This window comes from Engraulis encrasicolus, chromosome 4 (assembly GCF_034702125.1).
Source record: "Engraulis encrasicolus isolate BLACKSEA-1 chromosome 4, IST_EnEncr_1.0, whole genome shotgun sequence".
Taxonomy (NCBI): domain Eukaryota; kingdom Metazoa; phylum Chordata; class Actinopteri; order Clupeiformes; family Engraulidae; genus Engraulis; species Engraulis encrasicolus.
Window position 1 is genome coordinate 12,795,662 of NC_085860.1, and position 25,213 is coordinate 12,820,874.

General features: G+C 44.0%; 1 protein-coding gene across 2 annotated transcripts in view; it reads left to right on the forward strand.

Annotated features, from left to right (window-relative positions):
• Nucleotides 1-24,003, forward strand: part of lingo1a (leucine rich repeat and Ig domain containing 1a) — a 101,244-nt gene extending 77,241 nt beyond the window's left edge. For both annotated transcript variants that reach the window (XM_063196713.1, XM_063196711.1), the window contains one exon: nt 20,318-24,003. In XM_063196713.1, coding sequence (XP_063052783.1) covers nt 20,330-22,177 — 1,848 coding nt within the window. In that variant the 5' untranslated portion in view covers nt 20,318-20,329 and the 3' untranslated portion in view covers nt 22,178-24,003. The remainder of the gene's footprint in view (nt 1-20,317) is intronic.
• Nucleotides 24,004-25,213: the final 1,210 nt, after the last annotated feature.

Below are 25,213 nucleotides of genomic sequence, written 5' to 3' on the forward strand. Positions count from 1 at the left end.
GTCGCCACAGTTCACTCTGCTGTGACGCATTGAGGAGAGGAGACGAGATGCTGAGCCCAGAGCAGGCCTGCCTGGGTATTTGTTGCATGTCATGAAGGGCAGCTGAATTCAATCGTTAGTTGACGGGTTTTTTTTTTTTTTTTTTAAACATGATGATGGCTGGTTTTATAACAGACCTGCTGTGTTGTCGTCATTGTTTTGCTCTGTGGCATTATTGCACCAGTCCTTAATGGCGATGTCAGAAGGACAACTCTTAAAAGGTTTCAGAGAGCTTTAGAAGACGTTGCTCTTCGCCCATTTAAACAAAAAAAGAGCTATTAATGTCTTCCAACCTTTAAGGTGTGTAGACGACATTTGCCATCTCTCGCTGTCTTACATCCTAAGCAGGGCTCTAAATTGACACCAACCAACCGGCCAAATGCTGGTGAAATTTCAGTTTGGCTGGTGGAAAAGATCAACTTACTAGCCACTTTGACCCATTATTGAGTGTGTGTTTGGCTAGTAAGATTAGCATATAATAGTCATTTTGGCTGGTGATGAAAAAAGTTAATTTAGAGCCCTATCCTATTGTCCACACATTATATTTTGTGCTAATTCAACACTTAGCAAGTGGGAGCAAATTCACTCTGTCAAAGAGCGTTACATTCAAATCTCTAAGTCTTAAAATAATGTGAAATCATAATCTGTAGATGTTAAAATAATGTTAAATCCAAGTCTGTAGTTGTTAAAAGACTGTTAAATTAAATTTTTTAAGCGTTAATAGAATGTTACATTCAACACGTAGAGTCAAACTGGTACACTTGGTCACACTCTCTTAAATGTAGAGTTAACTGAAAACAGCACAATTTCTGTGCAGAACCTGGCAAGATACTTGGCATCTTAGACCCAGTCTGATAATTGGAGCATTTTAATGGATGTCTCTGGATGTCACATTCTCTTCCTCTTCCTCTGCTGTCCTCCATAGTGTTTGTCTTTAATCTGCTTGTTAACAGAGACATCCCATGGCCACTCATAGATGGCCAAGTGGTGGCCTTTTTGCGGGGGAACAAAGCATTCTCCTTTTGAACTCCTCACCAGTGTCATTGGCCATAGCCCTAAAAGAGAGCATCGCAGTCTTCCACGAGCGGGCATCGAGCTCACATTCTCTGGAGCTGTTACTTTCACTCACTTTTTGGTAGATATTTCAGATATGGTGATGAAAAAAAAAACAGTTTAATGAGACATCTTATTTACTTGTTTTTCCAAGCCATTTTGTGTTGTTAAGTGCATGCATCTTCTACTGCTTCTGGTGTTTATTCTGCTTCTACCTTGCGGTCCTTTGTATCAATGTCATCCAATGCATCTCTGACACTGTGATGTATAAGTAGCCAGATATACCCATTTACCAATGATAAAAATAGAAACATATCAGGGCTCCATCTCTATGCTGTCAATTTCAAAGAAACATGAGGAATGTAAAGTCACACACACACTCTCTCTCTCCTCTCTCTCTCCTCTCTCTCTCTCTCTCTCTCTCTCTCTCTCTCTCTCTCTAGTCTCTCTCTCTCACACACACACACACACAGATACTCACATACACACACATACATACGTACATGCTACACATCCACACATTGGCAGGTTGCACAGTTTACTGGGGAAGTGAGCAGAATAAGGAAGTGAGGTGTCATGTGTCCAAGGGTCGCTAATAGTAAGGCATCTAAGATGGAGAGAGTCATGATCCCCATTTAGTTATCGGAGAGAGAGATAGGAACACTGACCAGCGATGATACTCTCCGCTCTCTGCTCCTGGGATGTATCGATGGACCACGGTCAGTCCTCGGGAGTCGGATGACATGGTGGAGAGGAGGAATATTGAACTGAGCCGAGGCTGGTGCTCGGGCTGATGGTACCACATCTCATTAGCCCTCAGTAATCCTCAGAGACCCAGAACCGCAGCAAGAGCTAGAGCTAGTTAGGCTCGCTAGCATCGCTTTCTGGCTTTCTGGCTTTCTGGCCCTGGCTTCCTTACAGCCAATGACAAAAAAAGAAGAGAGAGAGAGAGAGAGAGAGAGAGAGAGAGAGAGAGAGAGAGAGAGAGAGAGAGAGAGAGAGAGAGGGAAGCTAACCCAGAAGATTGGAGCGTGAGTCATGTGTGTGATAACGGGCTGATGTGTGGGCAATCACAGAAGAGGGCAAACTGACATGAGAAGTGTAGGAGGAGGGAAGGATGATGTTGGTTTGTTCCCTAGCCAGCAGTGGATGGATATGGGGATGAAGTTTTATTTATTTGTAGGCCTACATATACTATGTACTCATGCACGTTTGGCAAGAAGCTGTGGGACTAATGCAGACTGAAATGATACTAGTTGGTTTGTATGGTTGGTTCCAGGGCTTGAAACGTATGTTTTTACTCACGAGCCACTAATAGACTTCCTAAGTTACATTCAGCCTTTACACTGTATCAACCATAGTTACTGTACATGTCCTACCCATGATAGTTTATGTTTAAAGGTGTACAGTGTAATATGTTTAGTAGTTTATTTCTAGAATTCATGCTGCCCATTCACAAATGTTACCTACTGTATATATTCATGATGACTGGGGAAATTTGACTTTTCATACATATTGTAAAAAGGGGGATCTTTTCCATGTCCGCCATTTTGAATTTTCAGAAATAGTGATTTTTAGCTGCAAAACCGACTACTCTGGTCATACTAGTAAACATTTGCTTATCATTTTATAAATATTCATGAAAAGATCAAATTTGGCAATAGGCAACACAGTTTCAATGAGCAGCACAGTTGCAATACCTACCGTACTCTGGCCCCCATCCTACACAGTGCACCTTTAAGCTGAGAAGGGCTAAAGTGAGAAGATAGAAAATAAATCAGACAAATGCAAACTGAGGTGCTGATGTCAAGCCCTGGTTGGTTCGTAGATCATTGTTGCCTGTTGTGCTAGCTCATGAATTCTCATTAAGTTCCACAAACTCCGGAGAGTTTTATTTGGGTTTTGATTGAGTTAGGACTATCAGTCATGAACACTGGCCAGAATACATACTGACACTGACTGGATTAGCCGTCAGTGAAAACTGAGACTGCTAGACTGGAATGGGCAGCCGGGGTATCCACTCCGAGTTACTTAATCAGACTTGCAATACCCAGTTTGCAGACGAGTAGTTTGTCTTGAGACGGAGTGTTTTTGTTTTGAAAGATGTTGCTCGGGTTTGTTTTCAGGCAATGTGGTTGACAAGTTGATACTGTGCTATTTTGTTTTCATCTTCCTGTCACCACAACATTGTCTGGATTTATAACCAACAACAACAACAACATCAATCGGAGATGGCACCCTGGTCCCCTTTGCCATGGCCTCATGGAGTGTTTGGCATGACCACCCTCAGGAAAAGCAAAACACTGCGGGCGGACACACAAACAAACAGAGAGATAGACCAGATAGTCATTGCAATAAGTGGTACCAGTGACCTGGGAACCGACAGAGTCATTGCAATACCTGGTCCAACCCCCTCCAGGGAAACAGGTGAAAAGTATCATAAGTCGGTTTCTCTTCTGCATTGTGAATACCACTGTCAGCAATGTGTAAAACCTTGGTCAGCAATGCTGTTTCACATGAAGAGGATTAGTCAGCTAAGCTAGCAAGGATTATCTTATTTATTTATCTTATCAAATCTTAACTTTCACCGGTTGTGCATTTGAAAGCATTAGTGAAACCTTGTCGTGGCAGGCTGTCTCACATGCAAAAGGGATAGTTAGTGAAGTTAAACCATGTGTCTAATGCACACTATGACAAGGACCAACACTGATCAACAGGGAGCTTGTAAGTGCTGGAATTGCTCAGTGATGCCAGAGAGAGCCGTAGCGCTCAGCAAGCACAATATTATCAGAGGGTTGTTAACAAGCACATTATTGTTAACAACAACAAGAGCCTTTCCTTTGGCACTCATAATGTACCAAATAACTCACCGTGCACATGATTGGCATTTCATGATTTCATGTAGCTTCCTGTCAGTGGCCATGATTATGACCGGGATCACTACTGTATGTTTACAAGATCTCCTACATTGTAAAAAAGTGGTATTAATTCAACACCTAACACTTAATTTCACTTCACACACTTCAACACTAAAGTACTCTAGAGCCAAACACACTATAGAAGATATTAAATCAACTCTCTAAGTGTTGAATGAAGACTATATTTTTTTACTGTGTAGTTTGGAGGTGCACTATGCAGTACGTGAATATAGACAAAGCTGCAAGATCATTGAACATTTTCAATTAGTCGAGTGCAAGTGAAAGAAGTCCATGGCCCTGGGAGAATTTGCGACATGGTGATGAAAGGATGTGGTGATCAAAGCACAGGAAATGGCGTGCCCATCTGACCTTGTGCTGCCTCCCAGGCTTTGGTTTGCACCACAACAGAAATGCATACAGGTGTCTCTGGCAAGATGGGCAAGGCTGAAAGGTGAGCGCGCGCAGGGGCTTCCCAAGCAGGTCTGCAAGCGGTTGAGAGAGAGGAGAATTGTCATATATTCATCCTTTCTTGTTACCGCTACAGCAGGTGGGCCTTGCGAGCATCAGAAAAACTCAAGGAAGTTGCTCATACGCGCAGAATAAAACATTAGCGTGCTATCAGCTATGACGGAAATGATTATTTTCTCATTGAGGCTCATATCAAAGGGTAATATATGCTTGCTTTTATACGTCAGATTTTTTTTCGCCTTTTTTTCCAAGTCAGATGACACATAATGAGCTCAGCAAGTTGGGGAAGGCTTGTGTTAAGGGTAAAAAGGAGACCAAGAATTAATCTTCCCTAATACAATTTCCCCTGGCCTGAGCCCCCTTGGCTGATATGAAGAAGAAAAAAAATCAAATAAATAATTCCGTCCTTGCGTATTATTACTTTTGGTGCCGTCTTTTGATATGTCTTTAATAGGAAGCCAGCCATCGATAAGAGAGGCAGGAGGCCGCTGCCATTCACCTTTGCCTCTCTGAGCAGTAGATAAGTGGGCAGCTAGGGTGGGAACACTAGCTTCAGGCAGACAGGCTACCAGCCGCCCGGGAAGAAACTCACCTTTTTTAGAAAATGCTTTTTTTTTAAAGGATTGCAAATAAATGCTGCTTCAATGGTTTTTTGAACTAGACCACTTTGGCAGACACATCTTTAAGGCTATGTGCGCATATTCTGCAGCAAGGAAATGTGGAAAAGCAGTCAGTCTTATACTGTATGTGGCAGTTAGGGTTTTTTCCAAGGAAAGTGAATGACATGATGGCATGTCGTTTCAACGTGTGTTATTCTCTCTCTCTTTCTCTTTCTCTCTCTCTCTCTCTCTCTCTCTCTCTCTCTCTCTCTCTCTCTCTCTCTCTCTCTCTTTTTCTTCGCCCCTCTCTCTCGCTTTCTCTCTCTCTCTCCCTCACCCTCTCTCTCTCTCTCTCTCCCTCTCTCTCTCTCGCTCTCTCTCTTCGCCCCTCTCTCTCGCGTTCTCTTTCCCTCTCTCTCTCTCTCTCTTGCTCTCCCTCTCTCCCTCTCTCTCTCTCTCTCCCCCTCTCTCTTTCTCTCTCTCTCTCTCTCTCTGATAGGATGCTCGCCCTGTTACAGTGCTGCTACTGCACATTATGATTCCCTCCATGCGGTATCTCATGAGGGGCTACAAGGAGATTTGCCATATCAGAGACGTGTGTACAGCCACGCGGGGTCACCTTGTCATTGATACACATAAAACGTGTGAAATAGATTTCCCTTGTCAAGCCAGAAATTCGGTTCCTGTGAAGAACAGCAGGGATTTAAAGGCCATTGCCACAGACTCTGAGCCGCCACAGTATAGCCTCTCTGACACGTCTGCAACCGGAGCGACATTCCGAAGCAAGATGGAGGGAGAGAGAGACAGAGAGAGAGAGAGCGAGAGAGAGAGAGAGATGGAGAGAGAGAGACGGAGAGAGAGAGACGGAGAGAGAGATGGAGAGAGAGGGAGAGAGAGGGAGGAGAGAGAAGGAGAGGGGAAGATGGAGAGAGAGGGAGAGAGAGAGAGAGAGGTGGAGAGAGAGGGACACGGGGACAGCTTAGACAAGTAATTTAGTCTTTAATTACTGATAACTCCCTAGAGCTTCATGTTTAACACGCTGAATGTTGTTATTGTTGATGCTGCTCTTCTCCTGGCTGCTTATAATCTTCTGTTTTTTAAAAATATATGAGGGTCAGCACTCTTGCATAAGCCTCTTAGTATTTTGCAGCACAGGTGAATAGATCAAGGAGGACCTTGGCAGAAGAGACAGTCAAGGGTGACCTGTTTTCTCTCTCTCTCTCTCTCTCTCTCTCTCTCTCTCTCTCTCTCTCTCTCTCTCTCTCTCTCTGTCTCTCTCTCTCTCCTGGACCTCAGAGACGGCTTGCTCTGCTCTCTCCCCAACAGCGGTGTTTCAATTTTGCTTAGTCCTCAGTTCCCTGCTGTATCAATAACCCCATTCAGAGGTCTTTTCATCTGGCTAATTAAGACCCCATCTTTGCCTGAGATCTCTCAGAGGACATGGATTAGGCCATCCTATCACAGAGATAGAGGGAGCTGCTCTAACTCTACCGAGTTTACACGGGGAGAAAAAGAAGAAGAAAAGGAAAAGGGAATGAAAAGATGAGAGGGAAACGAGAAGAGTGGAAAGAATCACAAAGTTAAGACCTGAGCCAGCAATGTAATGAGCACTTCTATAGTAGATGAAGCCCTCTTTAATGCCAGCACGGTAAGGCATGGCCAATGTCAATCATCTATACTCTGACGACATTGAAACACAGCGTAGCGTACAGCTCAGTCATTTGAATGGAATTTGAATGACTGCGGATATGCAGGTTTTTGTTGCACTGTGTAATTATGTATTTCAAGAATTCATGCTGCCCATTCACAAATGTTACCTTTATCATACATACTTACCACCATCATCAAATTCTAAGTTTTCATTTTGACTGGGAAAATTGCACTTTTCATACATGAGAAGCGGAACCTTCTCCATGGTCCGCCATTTTGAATTTCCAGAAATAGACATTTTTGGCTGCAAAACTTACTGTACTTTGGTCATACTAGTAGATATAGGTTTATTATTTAAACACAGCGCAGCGTACAGCTGAATAATTTGAATTGCACTGACTGTGGATATGCAGGATTTCGTTAAATACTAAAAAATACTAAAATGGCTGAGAAGCATAGTAGACAAATGTTAATACCACTCTAAACGGTCTTTGTGACATTCCAATTCATTTGAGGGAGTGTGATTGTGAAGACACGGGAAGGGAAGGCATTGAACTCCTGAAATTGCACCGCTTGTCCCCTCAGGTCGACAATTAGAGGCGCATGTTCAGCCGTACAGCGCGTGCTGAGGGGCATTTATCAACAGATGATGATTCACTGTAGTTACACCACGGCCACTGACTCACCGAGAGAAACATTTTGAATTTTAAGCAGCACACTTTTCCATGGACATGGAAATAACATCTCTGACAGTAACACTGGCCATATGCAGAGTACAACCAAGCTCCTGGTGTCAAAAGACCTGAAAAAGACCTGTAATAATATGTGTGATGTGTTGAAGGTAGCAGTAGGGCCAAGTACAGGAAATACGTAGTGCACTGGCAGTGTTGTGGGAGGAATTGCAATAGCTTTCAATCAGCTGGGACTGTCAAGAAAAACACAATAAGGTAACCCACCCCCTGCACTGCCATGCTGTGTGTGGGTGTGTGTGTGTGTGTGTGTGTGTGTGTGTGTGTGTGTGTGTGTGTGTGTGTGTGTGTGTGTGTGTGTGTGTGTGTGTGTGTGTGTGTGTGTGTGTGTGTGTGTGTGTCTATCTCTGGGTGTGTGTGTGTGTGTGTGTGTGTGTGTGTGTGTGTGTGTGTGTGTGTGTGTGTGTGTGTGTGTGTGTGTGTGTGTGTGTGTGTGTGTGTGTGTGTGTGTGTATGTGCGTCTGTGTGTATGTGTGGGTGGGTGCACCTGTATGTGCGTTTGTGTGTGTGAGTGTGTGTATGTGCAGGTCTGAGTGTGAGTCTGTGTGCATGTGCGTCTGTGTATGTGTGGGTGGGTGCGCCTGTATGTGAGTCTGTGTGTGAATCTGTGTGTGAGTCTGTGTGTGAGTCCGTGTGTGCGCCTGTGTGTGCATGTGTGCGTGTGTTTTTCCTGTCCTCACAGCATGTGCTGTTTTCCATACAGTTATTATAATTCACATTTCTCTTTTTTTAGAAAGCACTCATGAGAAATTGTTTTTTGAAGCCGCTGCATTGTAGGAAGGATAAATTTTAAATGAGTAAACAGAAGTGACTGTGCCGTGGCAACGTGGTTATATATATCCTTCACAAGAGCTTCTGGATTCTGGCGCTATAAATCAAGGAGAGTTTGTGAAGATCAGCTTTTTTCTTTCCCTCCGTTCTGTATGGATTGCTCTGAGATGAAAACGTATCTATCCAGAGTCCCTGTAGCACACACACTATACTATACAGTATACCAGTGGTTCACAAACTTTTTCAGTGGGGACCCCCTTTTTGCAGTTAAGACCCCCCCACCCACCATAGTCTTAGCTTGGGAATGGATTTTTAGCAATATTAGTGGACAAACTATTTTGCCATTAATATTACTCGATTTTCCATTATTAGTTTGTCCGCTAATATTGCTAGAAATCCACAGGACAGCAAATACATGTATTGGCTGTTAGTTTCCCCGTTTTCCATGCAATGCCCCCTTCAGTACCTCCTCAACCCCCCTAGGGGGCCTGACCCCCATTTTGGGAACCACTGGTGTATACCAAGACGGTGGAAGATTTTTGGGCCAGTGCTTACCGAAAAGGATGTCCCAATTTCCTTGTTAATTACCCAATAATGTGCAGTGTGGCGTACTGAGCTGGGTGGTGATGTGATGTGTGTCAGCCCAACTGAGTTTCCTCTGCACATGTCAGCTGCCCAGTTTGGGGCGCCATGTTTACCTGGACATGGCTTTGTTTCTGCTCAGAAATAGGCTACTGGTTGTGTGTGTGCGTCAGGCATTTTTTTTTGTTGCTCAAAGCAAAAAAAAAAGCTTTTGTTAAGGCTAAAATCATAGCTGGATGCCGCAATCAAAGCGTTGAAATGTTTTTTTGTCGTTCGCTGTGTTAATGAATGAAATCCGGCATGAGGACAACAAAAGGTCGGGCAATGACATTTCACTTTCTTTCCCTTTCAAACAGAGAGCGCCTGATTTTGATGGAGAGGTTGGCTAATGGACTCTGTCATTTGTAGCATATGAATTAGTGGTGCTGGAAAGTAAACTCGGGCCTCGCCTCAGTGCTGGCTAATAGAAGCCGCCGCGTGGGCCAAGTCTAACAGGATTTCTGGGCATGTGTCCTGGGCTTGTCTTTCTCTTCTCTGCGGCACCATCCCCCGTGGTGGCTCTCGATGCAGCATGGTGCCCACGGTGACTGTGATGGTGGTGGCAGCCTCCGCCTCAGCATCAGCATCAGCATCAGCACCGGTGGCGATGGAGTTGTGCTGAGCTTTTGAGTTTGTTCGCTCCTCTTAGTGCAGGTTCGCTTCCCTTTTTGCCAAGCTCTAATTATCACTCGTTTTCTTTAAAATGTCTCACCACTAGCAGCTCCAGGGCTGAGCAAACTGTGAGGCGTTCCTACCGCCCCCCACCCCCCGCTCCCCCCCCCTCTCTCTCTGTTGTGGGAGGAAGTCTTTAAATGCCAGCTGTTATTAAGTCAATATCGCTCTGCAACGCCACGCACCCGCACACTCTCACACACACACACCCATGTGCATTGCAAGCAGAGGCTTAATTATTCATCGTTAGACGTCGACTTCTTTTTTTTTTCCTCTCCACCTCGTCGCCGTGAGAATGCTGCATTGTGTAACATGCACAACGTACATCAAAGAGTCTGGTCCCAAGGTGTGTGTGCGTGTGCGTGTGCGTGTGCGTGTGCATGTGCGTGTATGTGTGCGTGTATGTGTGCGTGCTGGGGTGTCAGCGAGGGAGGAGGAGCCATAGACTGCGTCACATTTTCAGTACAGCATCCTTAGTCACCAGTGCCAACACTGAGGCTCTTTGTTTAGGGAGCCAGAGCTACTGTAGAGAAGCAATCCTGCTGATGGTCCATTTACAGTGTATTTATGGAGAAGAAGCACTGGATTAAGTCTTTCTATCTATCTATCTATCTATCTATCTATCTATCTATCTATCTATCTATCTATCTATCTATCTATCTATCTATCTATCTATCTATCTATCTATCTATCTATCTGCATTAGCCTGATTATCATCGACGTTCAAATCTCTTCGAGACTTGGTCTGACCAAGACCATAACGAGACCATTTCCCAAATGGCATGGTTGACCCGCCTCCCTAGGTTTGCTACTGATTGATTGGTGTCTGACAAAGTGGGTGGACTTCCCGATTTTTCGGGAGATTAGAAACGATATTGACATTGCTCTTGGCCTGACTAGAAGCAATGGCAAAGGTGTTGCGTCACTAGGAGGGTGTGGCCTGGCTATATCTGCATATCTACCCATCTGTTCATCATGTTTTCCCTTTCTTTCATCATCTTGTGACTGCCAGAGCCTTCATGTTAGATATAGAGATTACTATATAATGTAATTCTTATTTCGTATTGGGCAAGGCTTCCAGAGCACTTTAAAAGAAAACAGCATTACCCTCGATATAACCCCAACATCACTGAAATGTGTCTTTTATATTCTACACCTGTCATTTACGTATATCCATACGCGTCGCTACTGTGGCATGAAAAGTGGAACATCAAGGTACAGCGAAAAATGTTGCTAGCCTTGCCAAAAAAAAGGTCTTTTGTAGAATTTCCTGACTTGAAAAGCTCCTAATCCATTTCATGAATTCAACATCTTGACAGGAAGGATTGCAGCATTTCCACTATTATCAGCCCTCATCATCACGTTTTCAAATCAGATTGTGGGTTGTAGGATTTGCTTGCTGCTCATGCAGGGTTTCTGCTAATAAGATTCAGCTTTTGTCTGCAGTGTGAAATAATGGTGGCATGTTGGTGCTTACAAAACTCACACACAAGGACAATATTTATTTTCTGTATTAATGTAAAGTGTTTACTGTACTAGCATGTTTGTTTATTGGGAATGCAGCCTCACTTAGAGCGGCTCTTTCCCAAAGATTTCAATGTTTATTTTATTTTATTATTATTTTGCTGCAGTAACATCTGCATACATAATATACATGTATGTTTAGGTGCCAATTTACATGATTCACAGCTTGAAAGCTGTGAATGTTTACTTTCAGGGACAAAAATTCAAGGACAAAATAATCAGATATTGAATAGATTTTACATTGAATGTTTCCATTGATGGTGCGGTGGAGGGGCATTTGCTCATCAGAATGCACTTTGTGTAATAGCCATTGAGTGTCTTCCATTGTGCCTGTAATGGCGCCACATCACATCCCCCGCTGCTTCAGACGTCATATGTTTCCTGTACACTATTCTGCAACAATGTATAGAAGTCTTCACCTCTACACGCTATTACTGTACGCAACAATGTATACAAGTCTTCAGCCCTATAAACTATTCTGTAACAATGTATACACGACTTCACCCCTACACACTATTCTGCAACAATGTATACACGTCTTCAGCCCTACACACTATTCTGTAACAATGTATACAAGTCTTCAGGCCTTCCCTTTGTGTAGCCTACCTCTGATTGAGTGATCAAGAATGTACTGCAGTACAATCTTGAAGATGGCTTGCTGCTCAAAAAAAGGTTTTTACTTGTATAATTAATGGAAATATCGAAATTCAAATCTCCCCAATACGTACATTGGGACATAATATTTAACAACCTCTTTGAGTCAGAGTTTCATCTGAGTCAATGTCTCATCTGGGAAATCCTGTTTTATGATTGCTTTCACTGTAATGATTAATAGCAGTCCAGCAAGACCAGTTTTAACCGATGCCACAGTAATTCATTTTACAGTTCATTTCAGTGTAACATCCACATTCATTCTAGTCTGGGGTGCATTTCTCTAAACCCTATTTGCTAACTATCTTAGCTACTTTGTTGGTTGCAATGCAATTTCCCATTGGCAACTATCCAAGTTGCTAACTGCTAATAACTACCCTTTCGAGAAATGCACCCCTGATTTTCTATACTCATGCATGAATGAGTTTTGCCTGTACAGTACAGTTCATGTTGGACACAGACTTGGAAAATATCTGTTCAGCGTTCTTGTAACAGGCCAAGGTTGTGTTCGGTCAAGGTAACTGAAGAATTACAGAAGTGCAAAGCAGAAAAGTGACCCCTTGAACCAATTATTTCTCCACACACATTTTCCTTTTCTGCGGGGTACAGGGGGCTTTCATTTTCCACCGTTAAAAAGTAAGTGGCGGCTAGGACCTCTGAAGGTCATTGGCTGTGTGAGAGGAAGGCGGGGGCATTGTGTGTGCAGGCGTATTTGTGTGTGTGTGTGTGTGTGTGTGTGTGTGTGTGTGTGCGTATGTGTGTGCTTGTGTGTGTGTGTGTGGTGTGTGTGTGTGTGTGTGTGTGTGTGTGTGTGTGTTGCGCGTGTGTGTGTGTGTGTGTGTGTGTGTGTGTGCGTGTGCGTGCGTGCACACGTGCATGTGTGTGTGTGTGTGTGCATGTGCACGCGTGTGTGTTCTTGTGTGTGTGTATGTGTGTGTGTACGAGCATGCCTTTGTGTGTGTGTGTGTATGTGTGTGTCTGTGCGAGCATGTCTGTGTGTGTGTGTCTGCGGGCGTGTCTTCTCGTGTATGTGTGTGTGTGTGTGTGTGTGTGTGTGTGTGTGTGTGTGTGTGTGTGTGTGTGTGTGTGTGTGTGTACGAGTGTGACTGTGTGCGTGTGTGTGCCTGCATTTGTGTGTGTGTGTGTGTGTGTGTGTGTGTGTGTGTGTGTGTGTGTGTCTGTGTGTGTGTCTGTGTGTCTGTGTGTACGAGCATGTGTGTGTGTGTGTGCCTGCGTGTGTGTGTGCCTGCGTGTGTGTGTCTGCGTGTACGTGTGTGTGTGTGTGTGTGTGTGTGTGTGTGTGTGTGTGTGTGTGTGTGTGTGTGTGTGTGTGTGTGTGTGTGTGTGTGTGTGTGTGTGTGTGTGTGTGTGTGTGTGTGCGTGCCTGTGTGTGTGTGTGTGTGTGTGTGTGTGTGTGTGTGTGTGTGTGTGTGTGTGTGTGTGTGTGCGTGTGTGTGTGTGTATGCGCATGTGAGTGTGTGTATGGGGGGTGCAGTCCCTTGTAGAACAGCTGCTGTAAGGACACTGCACTGCTGAGAGGGAGAGACTGCCCAGTGGGGATGGTGCTACCTGACGCTGCTACTCTGGCCTGTGCTCTAGCCTCTAGCTGGGTCTCGTATGTTATCTTACGTGATGTACGAAACATACTGTACAAACATGTGAACAGGGCTGATCTGGGGGGGACGGGGGGGGGGGGGGGTGACATCCAGGCATTTTTTGCTTTAACTGGCCCATCACACATACAGCTCGTCTTCATATTGCTTGACTCAGGTCACTGTAGTCAATACTGAAGATGGAACATTGGGCTGCCTGCTCTAAACTGTGGAGCAGTGTACAATTGGACCCTGGAGACTGTGTGGTCGAGTGGTTCAGGAGGTGGACTTAGTAAAATCAGAAGGTTGTAAGTTCGAATCCCACCCTTACCTATCCCTATTACACCTCCATCCATGACTGAAGTGCCCTTGAGCAAGGCACCTAACCCACATTGCTCCGGGGACTGTAACCAATACCCTGTATCTAAATAGCTGTAAGTCTCTGTAGATAAAACCGTCAGCTAAGTGTAATGTACTGTACTGTACTATGTAGTGTGCACCCACTGGGAAAATGCCCTGTATGCCACATTGCCAGTCCAGCCCTACATATGTACGAGCAAGTTGTCTCCAAGCCCAGAGAGCAGGCCTCCTTGCTCAGCGGTCACTGAGCTCCGCACACCTAGAGTCCCAGTGCGCTGTCGAACGAACTGGGCTACTTGCCAAATAGGGCTACCTGGCAGACACACTCAGGGGCAGTAAAGGTTAGCAGTTGGGGTGAGTAGTAGTGGGGTTAGTTATAGAAGTTAGCCTTGTGCTACATTCGGCTGTTTGAATGTAGGTAAATGTGCAAGTGAAATGCTCCAGAGGCACTTCAGTTCCAAAGAGCACTCTGGTCCATCTTGTAGTTATTCGACTAAGTCTACCTTGCTCGTGGAGGAGATGGGGTGGCAATTTACGTAATGCACTTCAGATGTACGATGCACTGCACACAGCCTTGCCAAAATGATTACGCTTAATGTGTACTGAGACTCTAGCTCAGGAGCACATCAGGAGGCGTTAGGGCTGATGTCTGTGACCGGCCAGTCAGGCGGCCGCAGTTTGGCACCGATGACAACGAGACATGTGACTGATGGAGAGCCAGCAAGTCCATCACATCACATCTCTCACTGTCAAAACAAGCGTAGTATAAGTCACATCTACAAAACAAGCGCAGTGCTGCATATAAGTCGCATCTACGTATATATGATACTGTGCATGGAGCCTGAGGAAGAGCCAGACAGCTCAAATGTCATGTACAGTAAATTAATCTGTCCAGTTACCGTATATAATATGGGGGTTCTCTGATGATCAGGTCATTGAGTACAGTCCTTTGGTTTGCATTGTTCAGATTATGACTGTTTAGTTTGCATGTGTGTGGTTAGGGGGGCTACACTGTTTAATTCAAGTATGCATAATAAATCCCTCCATGTGACATTTTTTCCCATGAACTGGCACGAACTTGTGACATAAAGCCCATAATCAGAGCATTAGCAGGAAGGATTTATATGTTTAATAATGAGTAGGAACTTATATCAGAGTGATGCATGTAAGTGATGTAAACTCTCTTGTCACAACATACATGCATACATACATGCATGTGCATGCAACTCAGATCTAAAAAATAAATGAACAAAGAAGCACACAACAGATTTCTCAGGCGATGAAAAAAACAAAAAGAAATCTGATGTGTGTGTCTTTATTCATTTATTTTTGAGATTTGAGTTTTTTCATTGACAAAGCTGAGCACCCAGTGTAGCACATTAGACTACAAGGTGTTGAGCGTGCGCCTCCTGATCCTTCTAGGTGCATGCAACTACAATGCATTGCCTATCTCCAATATTTTCCTTATAAGCACAGGCTTTAGTACTAAATTGTGAGTAAAAAATAAAAACTTAATCGGGTTGTGAAAAGCCAGAGCAGAGCCAGCTGAACTGCTGACCCGTCCACATCACGGGGAGTGGCATGGCATTTGGATATTATTTTGCCTCTGTCATATCATGTCACTACTACTACTACAGGCAGATTGAGATTACCCAGAAAACATTTGGGAATGTCATTTTAATCTTCCAAATGCAGTAGTATTTAGAAAAGTTTAGGGGAGCCAGACCAAAAAAGGATTTCAGTTTTTTTAGGCTGTGATGTCCGTGTTTAATAATAGATGCATTGTATCTGTGGTGCTGGTCCATACCTGACCCAAATGCAGGAGGTGCTGAACAGGTGAAGAGGGAGGAGGAGGTGGAGGAGGGAGGAGGAGGAGGAGGAGAGAGGAGAGGAGAGAGAGGAGGAGGGAGGAGAGAGAGAAAGGGGGCTGGTGAAACAGGAGGTGCTGAACAGGTGAAGAGGGAGGAGGAGGAGGGAGGGAGGAGGAGGAGGGAGAAAAAGGAGAGAGGATGGAGGAGAGAGAGAAAGGGGGCTGGTGAAACAGCTGGTCACAGTTGGAAGTGAGCACCTTGTTGCACCAACCTGGCTCCTTGCTCGGGATTAAAGCTTTGCCACCCATCTGTCCGGCGTCAACTCCCATTTAAGCCCCAGCCCATCATCGGCAGAGGGGTCAGCCGCCGGAGCTGATCCAGATTTCAATCATGGTGACATGGGGGTCACCTTTCTGCTACATTTCAATTGAACATGCAGAGAGGGGACTGAGTGAGGGAGAGAGAGGGAGAGAGGGAGGAGAGAAGAGAGGAGGTGGTGAAACTATTGGCCAGACAGAACTAGGACAGCAACCCACAAACAGGAGGATCACAAACACCTCCACCCTATGGTGCTTAACAATCCATCTATTGAGACTTCCTTCCTGCCCAGCTTATGCATAGGTGTTGCTTTAATCAAGCGAAAAGCAGATCACATTTTATTACTATGTTTGAGGTCAAAGGGGTATTGGTGCCGTCCAGATGGAATATCATCTTGAATCATTAGATTTACTTTACAGCCATGTGCATACAGTATATCATAACAATAGCAGGACCTTCTGTGTCATATGCATACATTTCACCAGCATACATGATAATATTATGGATTGGGGAAGGCTTAATGAGGAGACATACACAGTATATAGGATTCCCTACCTCCCAGTATCAGTAGGTAGCCTAGGCAGTTGGCTACCAGTTTAACGGGAGGGCCTTTCCTTTCCCCCTATAGGATTAACTGTGCTGCTGACTCAGGCTTATCTGCTGCAGGCTTAAGGAGTTTAACTCTTTCTTCCAATAACACTGACAGACACATAAGACGGATTTTACCTGAGATCATAGGTGCTTAACCACACCTCTCAAGGTGGGATTGGCTCTGATGCACTCTGACAGGTAGCGTGGATGCACTACTTTGAAAACAATAGGTGACCACCGCTTAGTGACGGTTGTTTTGCCTAGTCCAGATATCCTTAACGCTTTGCTGTCAGATGTTTTGTTTGTTTGTTTGTTTGTTTTTGGATCTGGTGACCCTCTTCTCTTGATTATACTCCATAGATTACCACACCACACTTTGGTACTTTGGTGGTATGGGCATGCTAACGCACCTTTAATATTTTTCTACTGTATTCAAATTTTTTAAAATAGCCTACTATTTTCATGTTTTTTCTGCTGGTAGCTGGAAGCCTGAAATATGTACAAATAAATACTTGAAATAGCTTAATATGTGGGCAACTCATCTGCAATCTATGAAAGTTTAACGTTTTTTGATGGACTTATGGAAATAAATAAATAACTTTTAAATTATATCTTTTGGAGAGGAGCTGTATATCATTTGCTGTTGTTGTGGTGTTGCTGGCAGGATTGCCATGTTAGAATATGCTGCATCACTTCATACAGTATAAAGGATGTCTGCCTTGGATCAGTTATCACAAAGGTGATAATCTATTTTTAACATGTAGTTTAAAATATCAAAGCAGTACCCTAAACCTTGATGCTTTATTTATATCATCAAAGGGTGTTGTTTTCTTGGAGAGTGAAGTAGCTGTACTATTGTCCTATTGTGTGGCGTGCAACTAAGGGTATAATCGCTATTGTTTGAGTTGCTTGCATTGTGAGACTCCTTCAATAACTGCTGAAAGGTTTACCAGCAGTGGTGATGAGAGATATCAAATGAGTTTCAAAGTGAGAGATCCGCACACTTAAAATCCTTTTTTGTTTTCTTTTATTTTTTCATGGCTGAATAACGTTTCAACTTCACAGTTTTCATCTGATTCTGTGACTGTGAAGTCAAAACATTATCCAGCCATGAAATGATAAAATAAAACAAAAAGGATTTTAAGTGTGCTGACCTCTCACTTTGAAACTACATTCAGCCTTTGTCCTGCACCTTTTCCTGGGATGTGCACAATCTTCACCTTGAACCAGATATCCAATGAGTGCAAAATTATTTCAGTTGGCATTACGTATGAAGCAACTTGTCTTGTCCAATCAACACCACGGGCAAAATGTTGACACCCAAGTACTGAAGAAAAAAACAATGGGCTTTTCTTTAGCATCCAATAAAGGACGTCCACATTAGCAACCTGAGTGCTGTACCGGAGGTGCATGCTTCACACACTCCAGTCAGATCGGTAATGATTTCCCCATGTTTGCTTTAGGCCAGATCAGTAATCATTTCCCCATGCATGTTTGCTTTAGGTCATCAGAAAATGAACACTAGTCAGGGGAAGTCATCCTAAATGCAATGGATTGCTTTTGTGGCGATGTACCGTACAGTGCTGCATGGCCATTAGTGGTCACACAGCATTGACTTAAGCTTCTGTGCCGAGTGGTATTGATGCGGTTCTCTCACCCCCCACCACCCAACCCCCCTTCTTCCTGCAGTTGACTTTCTGTGCCTTTACATTGACCACTGACACCGTCTTGGGGATCATCACAGGCATTCATATTTTAGGTCCTTGTCAAGATTTTGGCATGCAGTCAATATCCTAACCCGCATGACCGTTGTTTTGAGCGACAAATTAATAAGGAGGTCAGAAAAGTTTAGATCCCTGGCTGGGATTTTCTTGGCACGATATCGCTGATTATCACGGAAGTGACACTCGCTCCTCTGGGACGGCAGATACTTGAGGAGCACGGAGGCTGCAGGGGTTATTGGTGGCTGATGATGATGCTGATGATTTCCTTGCAGATCTAGTCATGTGACATTGCAGCTCTGTGCGGCGGGCGGCTGCTGGCCACAGGCCCGCTGGCCTTTCCCTCTGATCCATATTTGATGGAAGTGCTTCCCTGGGCCTCTCCTGTGCATCCTAATACTAGCAACACTCCGAGGCCTACAGACCTGTAATTGGTGTTGCTGTATATCACAGCAAAAAAAAACTGAGTGACTTCAACACTTAAAGAGTCAATTTATCATCTTCGAGAGTATATTTGGTCCCAGAGTACTCCCTAAGTGTTGAATTAACACTGATTCCTTTTTTTATTTTATTTTATTTTTACTGTGTAGGCCTACTGTAACTCTGGAGAAGCTTTAACGTGGAGGCCATATGCAAAAATATATACACTAGATCATTGGAAACAGAGCAGAGGCCTCTTTTCAGATATTTTATTGCATTTAGCTGTACTCTACATAGCTACACAGCACTGCTAATTCAACACAGTCGAAGTTAGCAGTAGCACTCACTGGGTCAGTCTTACTGTCTAAATTGCATTAACACTGCAAAATGTAGGCAACTGTGTATGCTGAAACAGAAAGTATAATATTGGATTAAGAAAGTTTATCAATTCAAAGCATATTTCATGTGAACATCTGCTGAATATCAAATTTGTGGCTGGTGATTTGGTGTGTGCTTTAAAATCACAAATCACTGTTTTATGACTTTCATTCTTTATACTCTGCATGTTTACTCTGAAAACAAATTTAATTTTGGCCATCATAACTACTGTTTTCTGGCATACCCATCTGTAGTGTTCTGTGTTTATCGTAGAAGATACATTGCCCTAACATTATTTACAGAAGCATTTGTCAACTCCCACTTTTACATCCAGACTAATGTTACCAAAACACATATCATTGTCAAGGGCCCGAGGAAGCGAGGGTGGAAAAAAGATGATTTTATGCAAACCATATATCGCACAGATGTTGCCAGCATACGGATACCTGACACAGCATGAATTAGATTACTCGCTGAAAAATGCTGTTAATTCTAACTGCACCTGGCCCCATTTGAAGAGCCATCATTTAGCATTACGCTCTCACCTCCAATGATAGATCTTGAGCATGACATGTTGGAGGTCTGCCTCAAAAAGCAAAAAAAAGAAAGAAAAAAACACCACCTAAGAGAGATTGCCTCCCTGCGACAGCGTTGTGAAGGCAGCCATGTTTTCAGCTCTGCTTGTTTGGTGTGTGTACATCAGACGGTTTCATAACATTCTGTTGCCGTGGTGGCGATGCTGCTATGGCTGTGTTAGCTGCCTGCCAGAGCTCCACACTGCATGGACACATAATCTTATTCAAGCACTCTTTTGATGCACAGCATGACGGGGAAAATGGAAATGTTTTGCCTTTATTATTTATCATGTTATGCCTATCTCTCTCTCCCTGTCAATTTGTGGACTGAGTTTTAAATATTACGTAATTGTTTTCTTTTTTTCTAACTTATTTGCCTCAAAAGTGACACTTTCAGAGTTTCTCTGCTTAGTATTCTGGGTCAGGCGAAATTATGGGATGTCGTGTTGTTGTCTGGTTGTCTTGTCTGCTGTAACAATAAAGATGATATGCATGCAATGACGTTCAGTAATTATTCATACTATATATTTATGCAATGCAAGTCAATAAAGGAATCACAATTAGTAAGTACCTCATGAACTGAACATTGCAAGGTTACAGTCTCTGTGAATGGTAATATAAGTGGGAGAAATGTGCCCCTTGATAAATAGCCCTAAGCAATCCAATTAAACTGTAAGTTAATAAGACAGCATACTGGAATTGGTCTGGTTTAATTACTAAGTGTTGTGCCTCGGTAAGCAGCAGCAGCAGCAGTCGCAGCAGCAGCAGCAACACAAAGAGTTAATTACCCCCCTCTAATAACCCGCTCTCCTCTGCTCTGTGTCCTGTCTCCACAGGTAACCGGTAGGATGGGGGCTGGGGAAGCGAGCGGGCACAGCTACCTGGTGGCGTGCTGGCAGCCCATCCTCATACTGATGCTGGGCACCGTGCTGTCCGGCTCCACCACGGGCTGCCCGTCGCGCTGCGAGTGCAACGTGCCCGAGCGCGCCGTCGTCTGCCACCGCAAGAAGCTGATGTCCGTCCCCGAGGGCATCCCCGCCGAGACGCGGCTGCTGGACCTCAGCAAGAACCGCATCAAAACCATAGACTCGGACGAGTTTGCCAATTTCCCCAACCTGGAGGAGCTGGAGCTGAACGAGAACACCATCTCCGTCATCGAGCCGGGGGCGTTCAACAACCTCTATAGCTTGCGGACACTGGGGCTGCGGAGCAACAAGCTCAAGCTCATCCAGCTAGGGGTGTTTACGGGCCTGAGCAACCTCACCCAGCTGGACATCAGCGAGAACAAGATCGTCATCCTGCTGGACTACATGTTCCAAGACCTGTACAGCCTCCGGTCCCTGGAGGTGGGGGACAACGACCTGGTGTTCATCTCCCACAGAGCCTTCCACGGCCTGAGCAGCTTGGAGCAGCTCACCCTGGAGAAGTGCAACCTAACTGCCGTGCCCACGGAGGCCTTCACCCACCTGCCCAGCTTGGTCGCGCTCCGCCTGCGCAACCTCAACATCAACATCATCAAGGATTACGCCTTCAAGCGGCTGTACAGGCTCAAAGTGCTGGAGATCGCCAACTGGCCTTTCCTCGACACCATGACGACAAACAGCTTGTACGGTTTGAATCTCACCTCTCTGACCATCACCAGCGGCAATCTCACGTCCATCCCGTACGTGGCTCTCCGCCACCTGGTCTACTTGCGCTTTCTGAACATGTCGTACAACCCCATCCTCACCATCGAGGGGAATAAGCTTCACGACCTTCTTCGGCTGCAAGAGTTTCATCTGGTAGGTGGGAGGCTGGCTGTCATTGAGCCCTATGCCTTCAGAGGCCTAAACTATCTCAAGATCCTCAACGTGTCTGCAAACGCACTCACCACACTGGAAGAGGCTGCTTTTCACTCGGTTGGGAACCTGGAGACGCTGGCGTTGTACGACAACCCCTTGGCTTGCGACTGCAGGCTTCTGTGGATTTTCCGACGGCGATGGAGACTCAACTTCAATCGGGGACAGCCCACCTGTGCCTCTCCCGAGTTTGTACAAGGCAAGGAGTTCAAGGACTTCCCAGACATCCTCCAGCCCAACTACTTCACTTGCCGCAAGTCGAGAATCCGCGACCGCAAGCCACAGCAGAAGTTTGTGGACGAGGGGACCACCGTGCACTTTGTGTGCCAAGCGGACGGCGACCCCGCTCCGGTCATCCTGTGGCTCTCCCCGCAGAAGCAGTTCATCACCACCAAGACGATCGGCCGTCTGACGGTGTTTCCCGACGGCACCCTGGAAGTGCGCTACGCCCAGATTCAAGACAACGGAACGTACATGTGCATCGCCAGTAACGCCGGTGGTAATGACACGGCGTTGGCCCACCTGCATGTCCACAGTTACTCCCCCGACTGGCCTCACCAGCCTAACAAAACCTTCGCTTTCATATCTAACCAGCCCAATGATAACGGTGCCAACGGGACGAAAGCCGCCGTCCCCTTCCCCTTTGACATTAAGACCCTGATCATTGCCACCACCATGGGTTTCATCTCTTTTCTTGGTGTCGTCCTGTTTTGTCTCGTACTGCTCTTTTTGTGGAGCAGGGGTAAAGGAAACACCAAGCACAATATAGAGATCGAGTATGTGCCACGCAAGTCAGACGCTGGTATAAGCAGCAGCACCGCAGATGCCCCTCGCAAGTTTAACATGAAAATGATCTAACACATTTGCGGGACTTAATGACATGGGAAAGGCAAAAAAAGATGAAGAAAAAAACACAAAAATAGAAAGGAGAGGATTCCCCTTTGACAACCCCTGGATACAGAGTTAATGTAGTGCAGCATTTGATTTTTTTCTCACTTACTTTGAAGGTGGATATGAAGGAGAAAATGGTCTTTGTTTTGACTATACAAGAAAAAAAAAAATACCACAAACTCTGCGTTATGGATATAAACTTGGCCTACTGGGACCATTACTTTGAAAGTGAATTTTGTCCTACGACATTCGAGTTCTTGTGGATTTTTATTCAAAACAAAAAAAAAGAAAGAAAAGTATATATAAAACAAACCTGAACCCTTCTAAATGTTCGTATCAATCACTGGAATGCAAAAGGCAGGATCATCTTTCTCTTTTGCTGCCCTTTTGCCTGCATTTTTGTATTCTTTTCTTTTCTATGGTATACTATATGTTCAAATGCTTTGTCATTCAGAAACTGAAGAATGAAAGGGGATGATGAGCACATTATTCCATTGATCTGTAAAATACTACCGTCCACAATCATTTATTATACCCTACAACCCAGTCAAGTAGAAAATGTGGATAAATGATCTGATCTGGAGGTGGAAAAGGTGGCATAAAATGGATGCTGAATAAAGCATGCAGATTCTTTTATTCTGGCATTAAGTATACATTTATAAATTTCATTTTCATCAAATGCCCCAGTTTATGAATACGGTTATTACGTAACATAATACTATATTATTTGCATCTACTAGAAAGACAGTTAAGTTGATTACCTTTCCAGAACAAATATTGTGTTCATTCCAGTACTGTTTTACTTTTTAAAACATATATAGTATATTCAATAGCTTTGGGTAAAGAGCTTTATGTAAGTACCCATAGTCTTAATTGCCCCTGAAGTTGTATCCAATCATTTTCATCTAATGAAATCCCCCCAAATCTACTGTATCTACTCATGCCAAACTTACTAATGTGCTCAGCACCCCTGCCAACATTCAACTCTACAGTAGATATTCGTTTTGTGGAAGTTTGATTGTCAAAAACACATGTTGCCAACATACACAACTCCAGGAAGAGCAGGTAGTTTAACCTACAGTACACTTCTCCTGCTACAGACAGAGCAGATCGGATTGGATCAGGTCTAACTTTCACAATATACATTAGAAGTGAGACATGTAATGAGAGATGAACAACACCATAGGTTTCTAATGAGGATGGTGGTTGTGTGTACGAGGACCTTATATATTCAAGTACACTGTGTGAACAGCTGAGGGGGGAGGGGGGGGGTTCGATGAAATGCAGATAATGCCTCCGTTATTTACGGTGCATGTCATAGGGAAGTGATACAGTAATGGGCCGGGGGTATGGACTGGATATACAGATGGTAGCTAGTCACAGATGGCTTTACCCGTGCTGATCTGCAGAGGCTTTGAAGTAATCCATTTTACAGAAACGTGAGAGATGGCTCACGATGATTACAACTGCTCTCCTCGTTTCAGTCTGACTACCGTGCCGAGCCTTTGTTTTGTTATGTTTTTTTGTTTTTTTTCTTCAGTCCTCATCAGTTTAACGACGACTCTGAAAATGTCCTTTTTTTCTGTTTTCAGTTCAAACCGAGGACTATGTGAATATGTAGTCCGAGCCAATTTTGTATTGAAATATCAAAAAAAAAATACAAAATCAAAAATATGTTCAGTTGTTCGTGCAATAAAGGTAATATGCAGATTTTGTTTTTTTTTTAATTAACAATTTTCTTGATGTTAAATGGTTGAAAATATGGTATGTTGTATTAAACAATCTATGGCGATTTTTTACAAAGTTTCACTAGTCGTATCTGAGTTAAAATCTGTCACCATGGGCAAATAACTACGTACTGTATGTACTGCATCTGATAGCAAAACTCAAAACTTGGGCTTCAAAACAGGAATATGGGCTTATAGTGAAAATAGTGAGATTTTATTCAAGAAACTAGATTGCATTCTCACAGAAAATGCTGGAAGCGTGCTTGCCTTTTGGGGCAGAGCTGAGCAGTTTTATTTTTGATATCTCTACACCTTAATTAAAACCAAACTACTATTGTGAAAACAAAGCTAAAAGAAATGTGGGAAAAATCCATCCACCCAGTCAGAAGTTATGGGCCAAACAATTCAACCATCTTGGATTCAGCCATCTTGAAAGTGTTGTAGCTCCGCGTTTTGGGGATATACTAAATTACATACATGCTAATTTTAGTTGGCTAAGGAACACTGCATATGATGAACTCACAACCTCCACATCTCTAATCCAGCACCTTTGCCATTGATAGTAAATGACATACATGCTATTTTAAGTTGGCTAAGGAACACTGCATATAATTTTGAAAATCAACATGGGTCCGAGTGGGGATTCAAACTCACAACCTCCACATCTGTAATCCAGCACCTTTGCCATTGATAGTAAATGACATACATGCTATTTTAAGTTGGCTAAGGAACACTGCATACGTATGATATAATTTTGAAAATCAACATGGGTCCGAGTGGGATTCGAACTCACAACCTCCATATCTCTAATCCAGCACCTTTGCCATTGATACTAAATGACATACATGCTATTTTAAGTTGGCTAAGGAACAGTGCATATGATATAATTTTGAAAATCAACATGAGTCCGGGCAGGATTTGAACTCACAACCTCCATAGGCCTATCTTTAATCCAGCACCTTTACCATTGAGCCAAGCAGCTGGCTGTGACAAGCATTCCAGCAAGACAATATCAAATTGCATTGAAGAGCTGAACAATAGACTTCTAGAATGGTAGTGCAGCTGCTCGTTAAAGCGATGGTTCGGAGTAGAATCGCCCTAATGCCATTTGAACCGTGACACCCATCCACCTTTACACCTGAAGTGTTTTCTGCCGCAGACTTACATCAACAGAGTTGCCGTGTTATTCGATGTTTATTCCGGTTAGCTTGACTCAAGCGCATATGGATACTGGGCACCGTCTCCAAACTGTCCCCACAAAAATAACATGTCATTA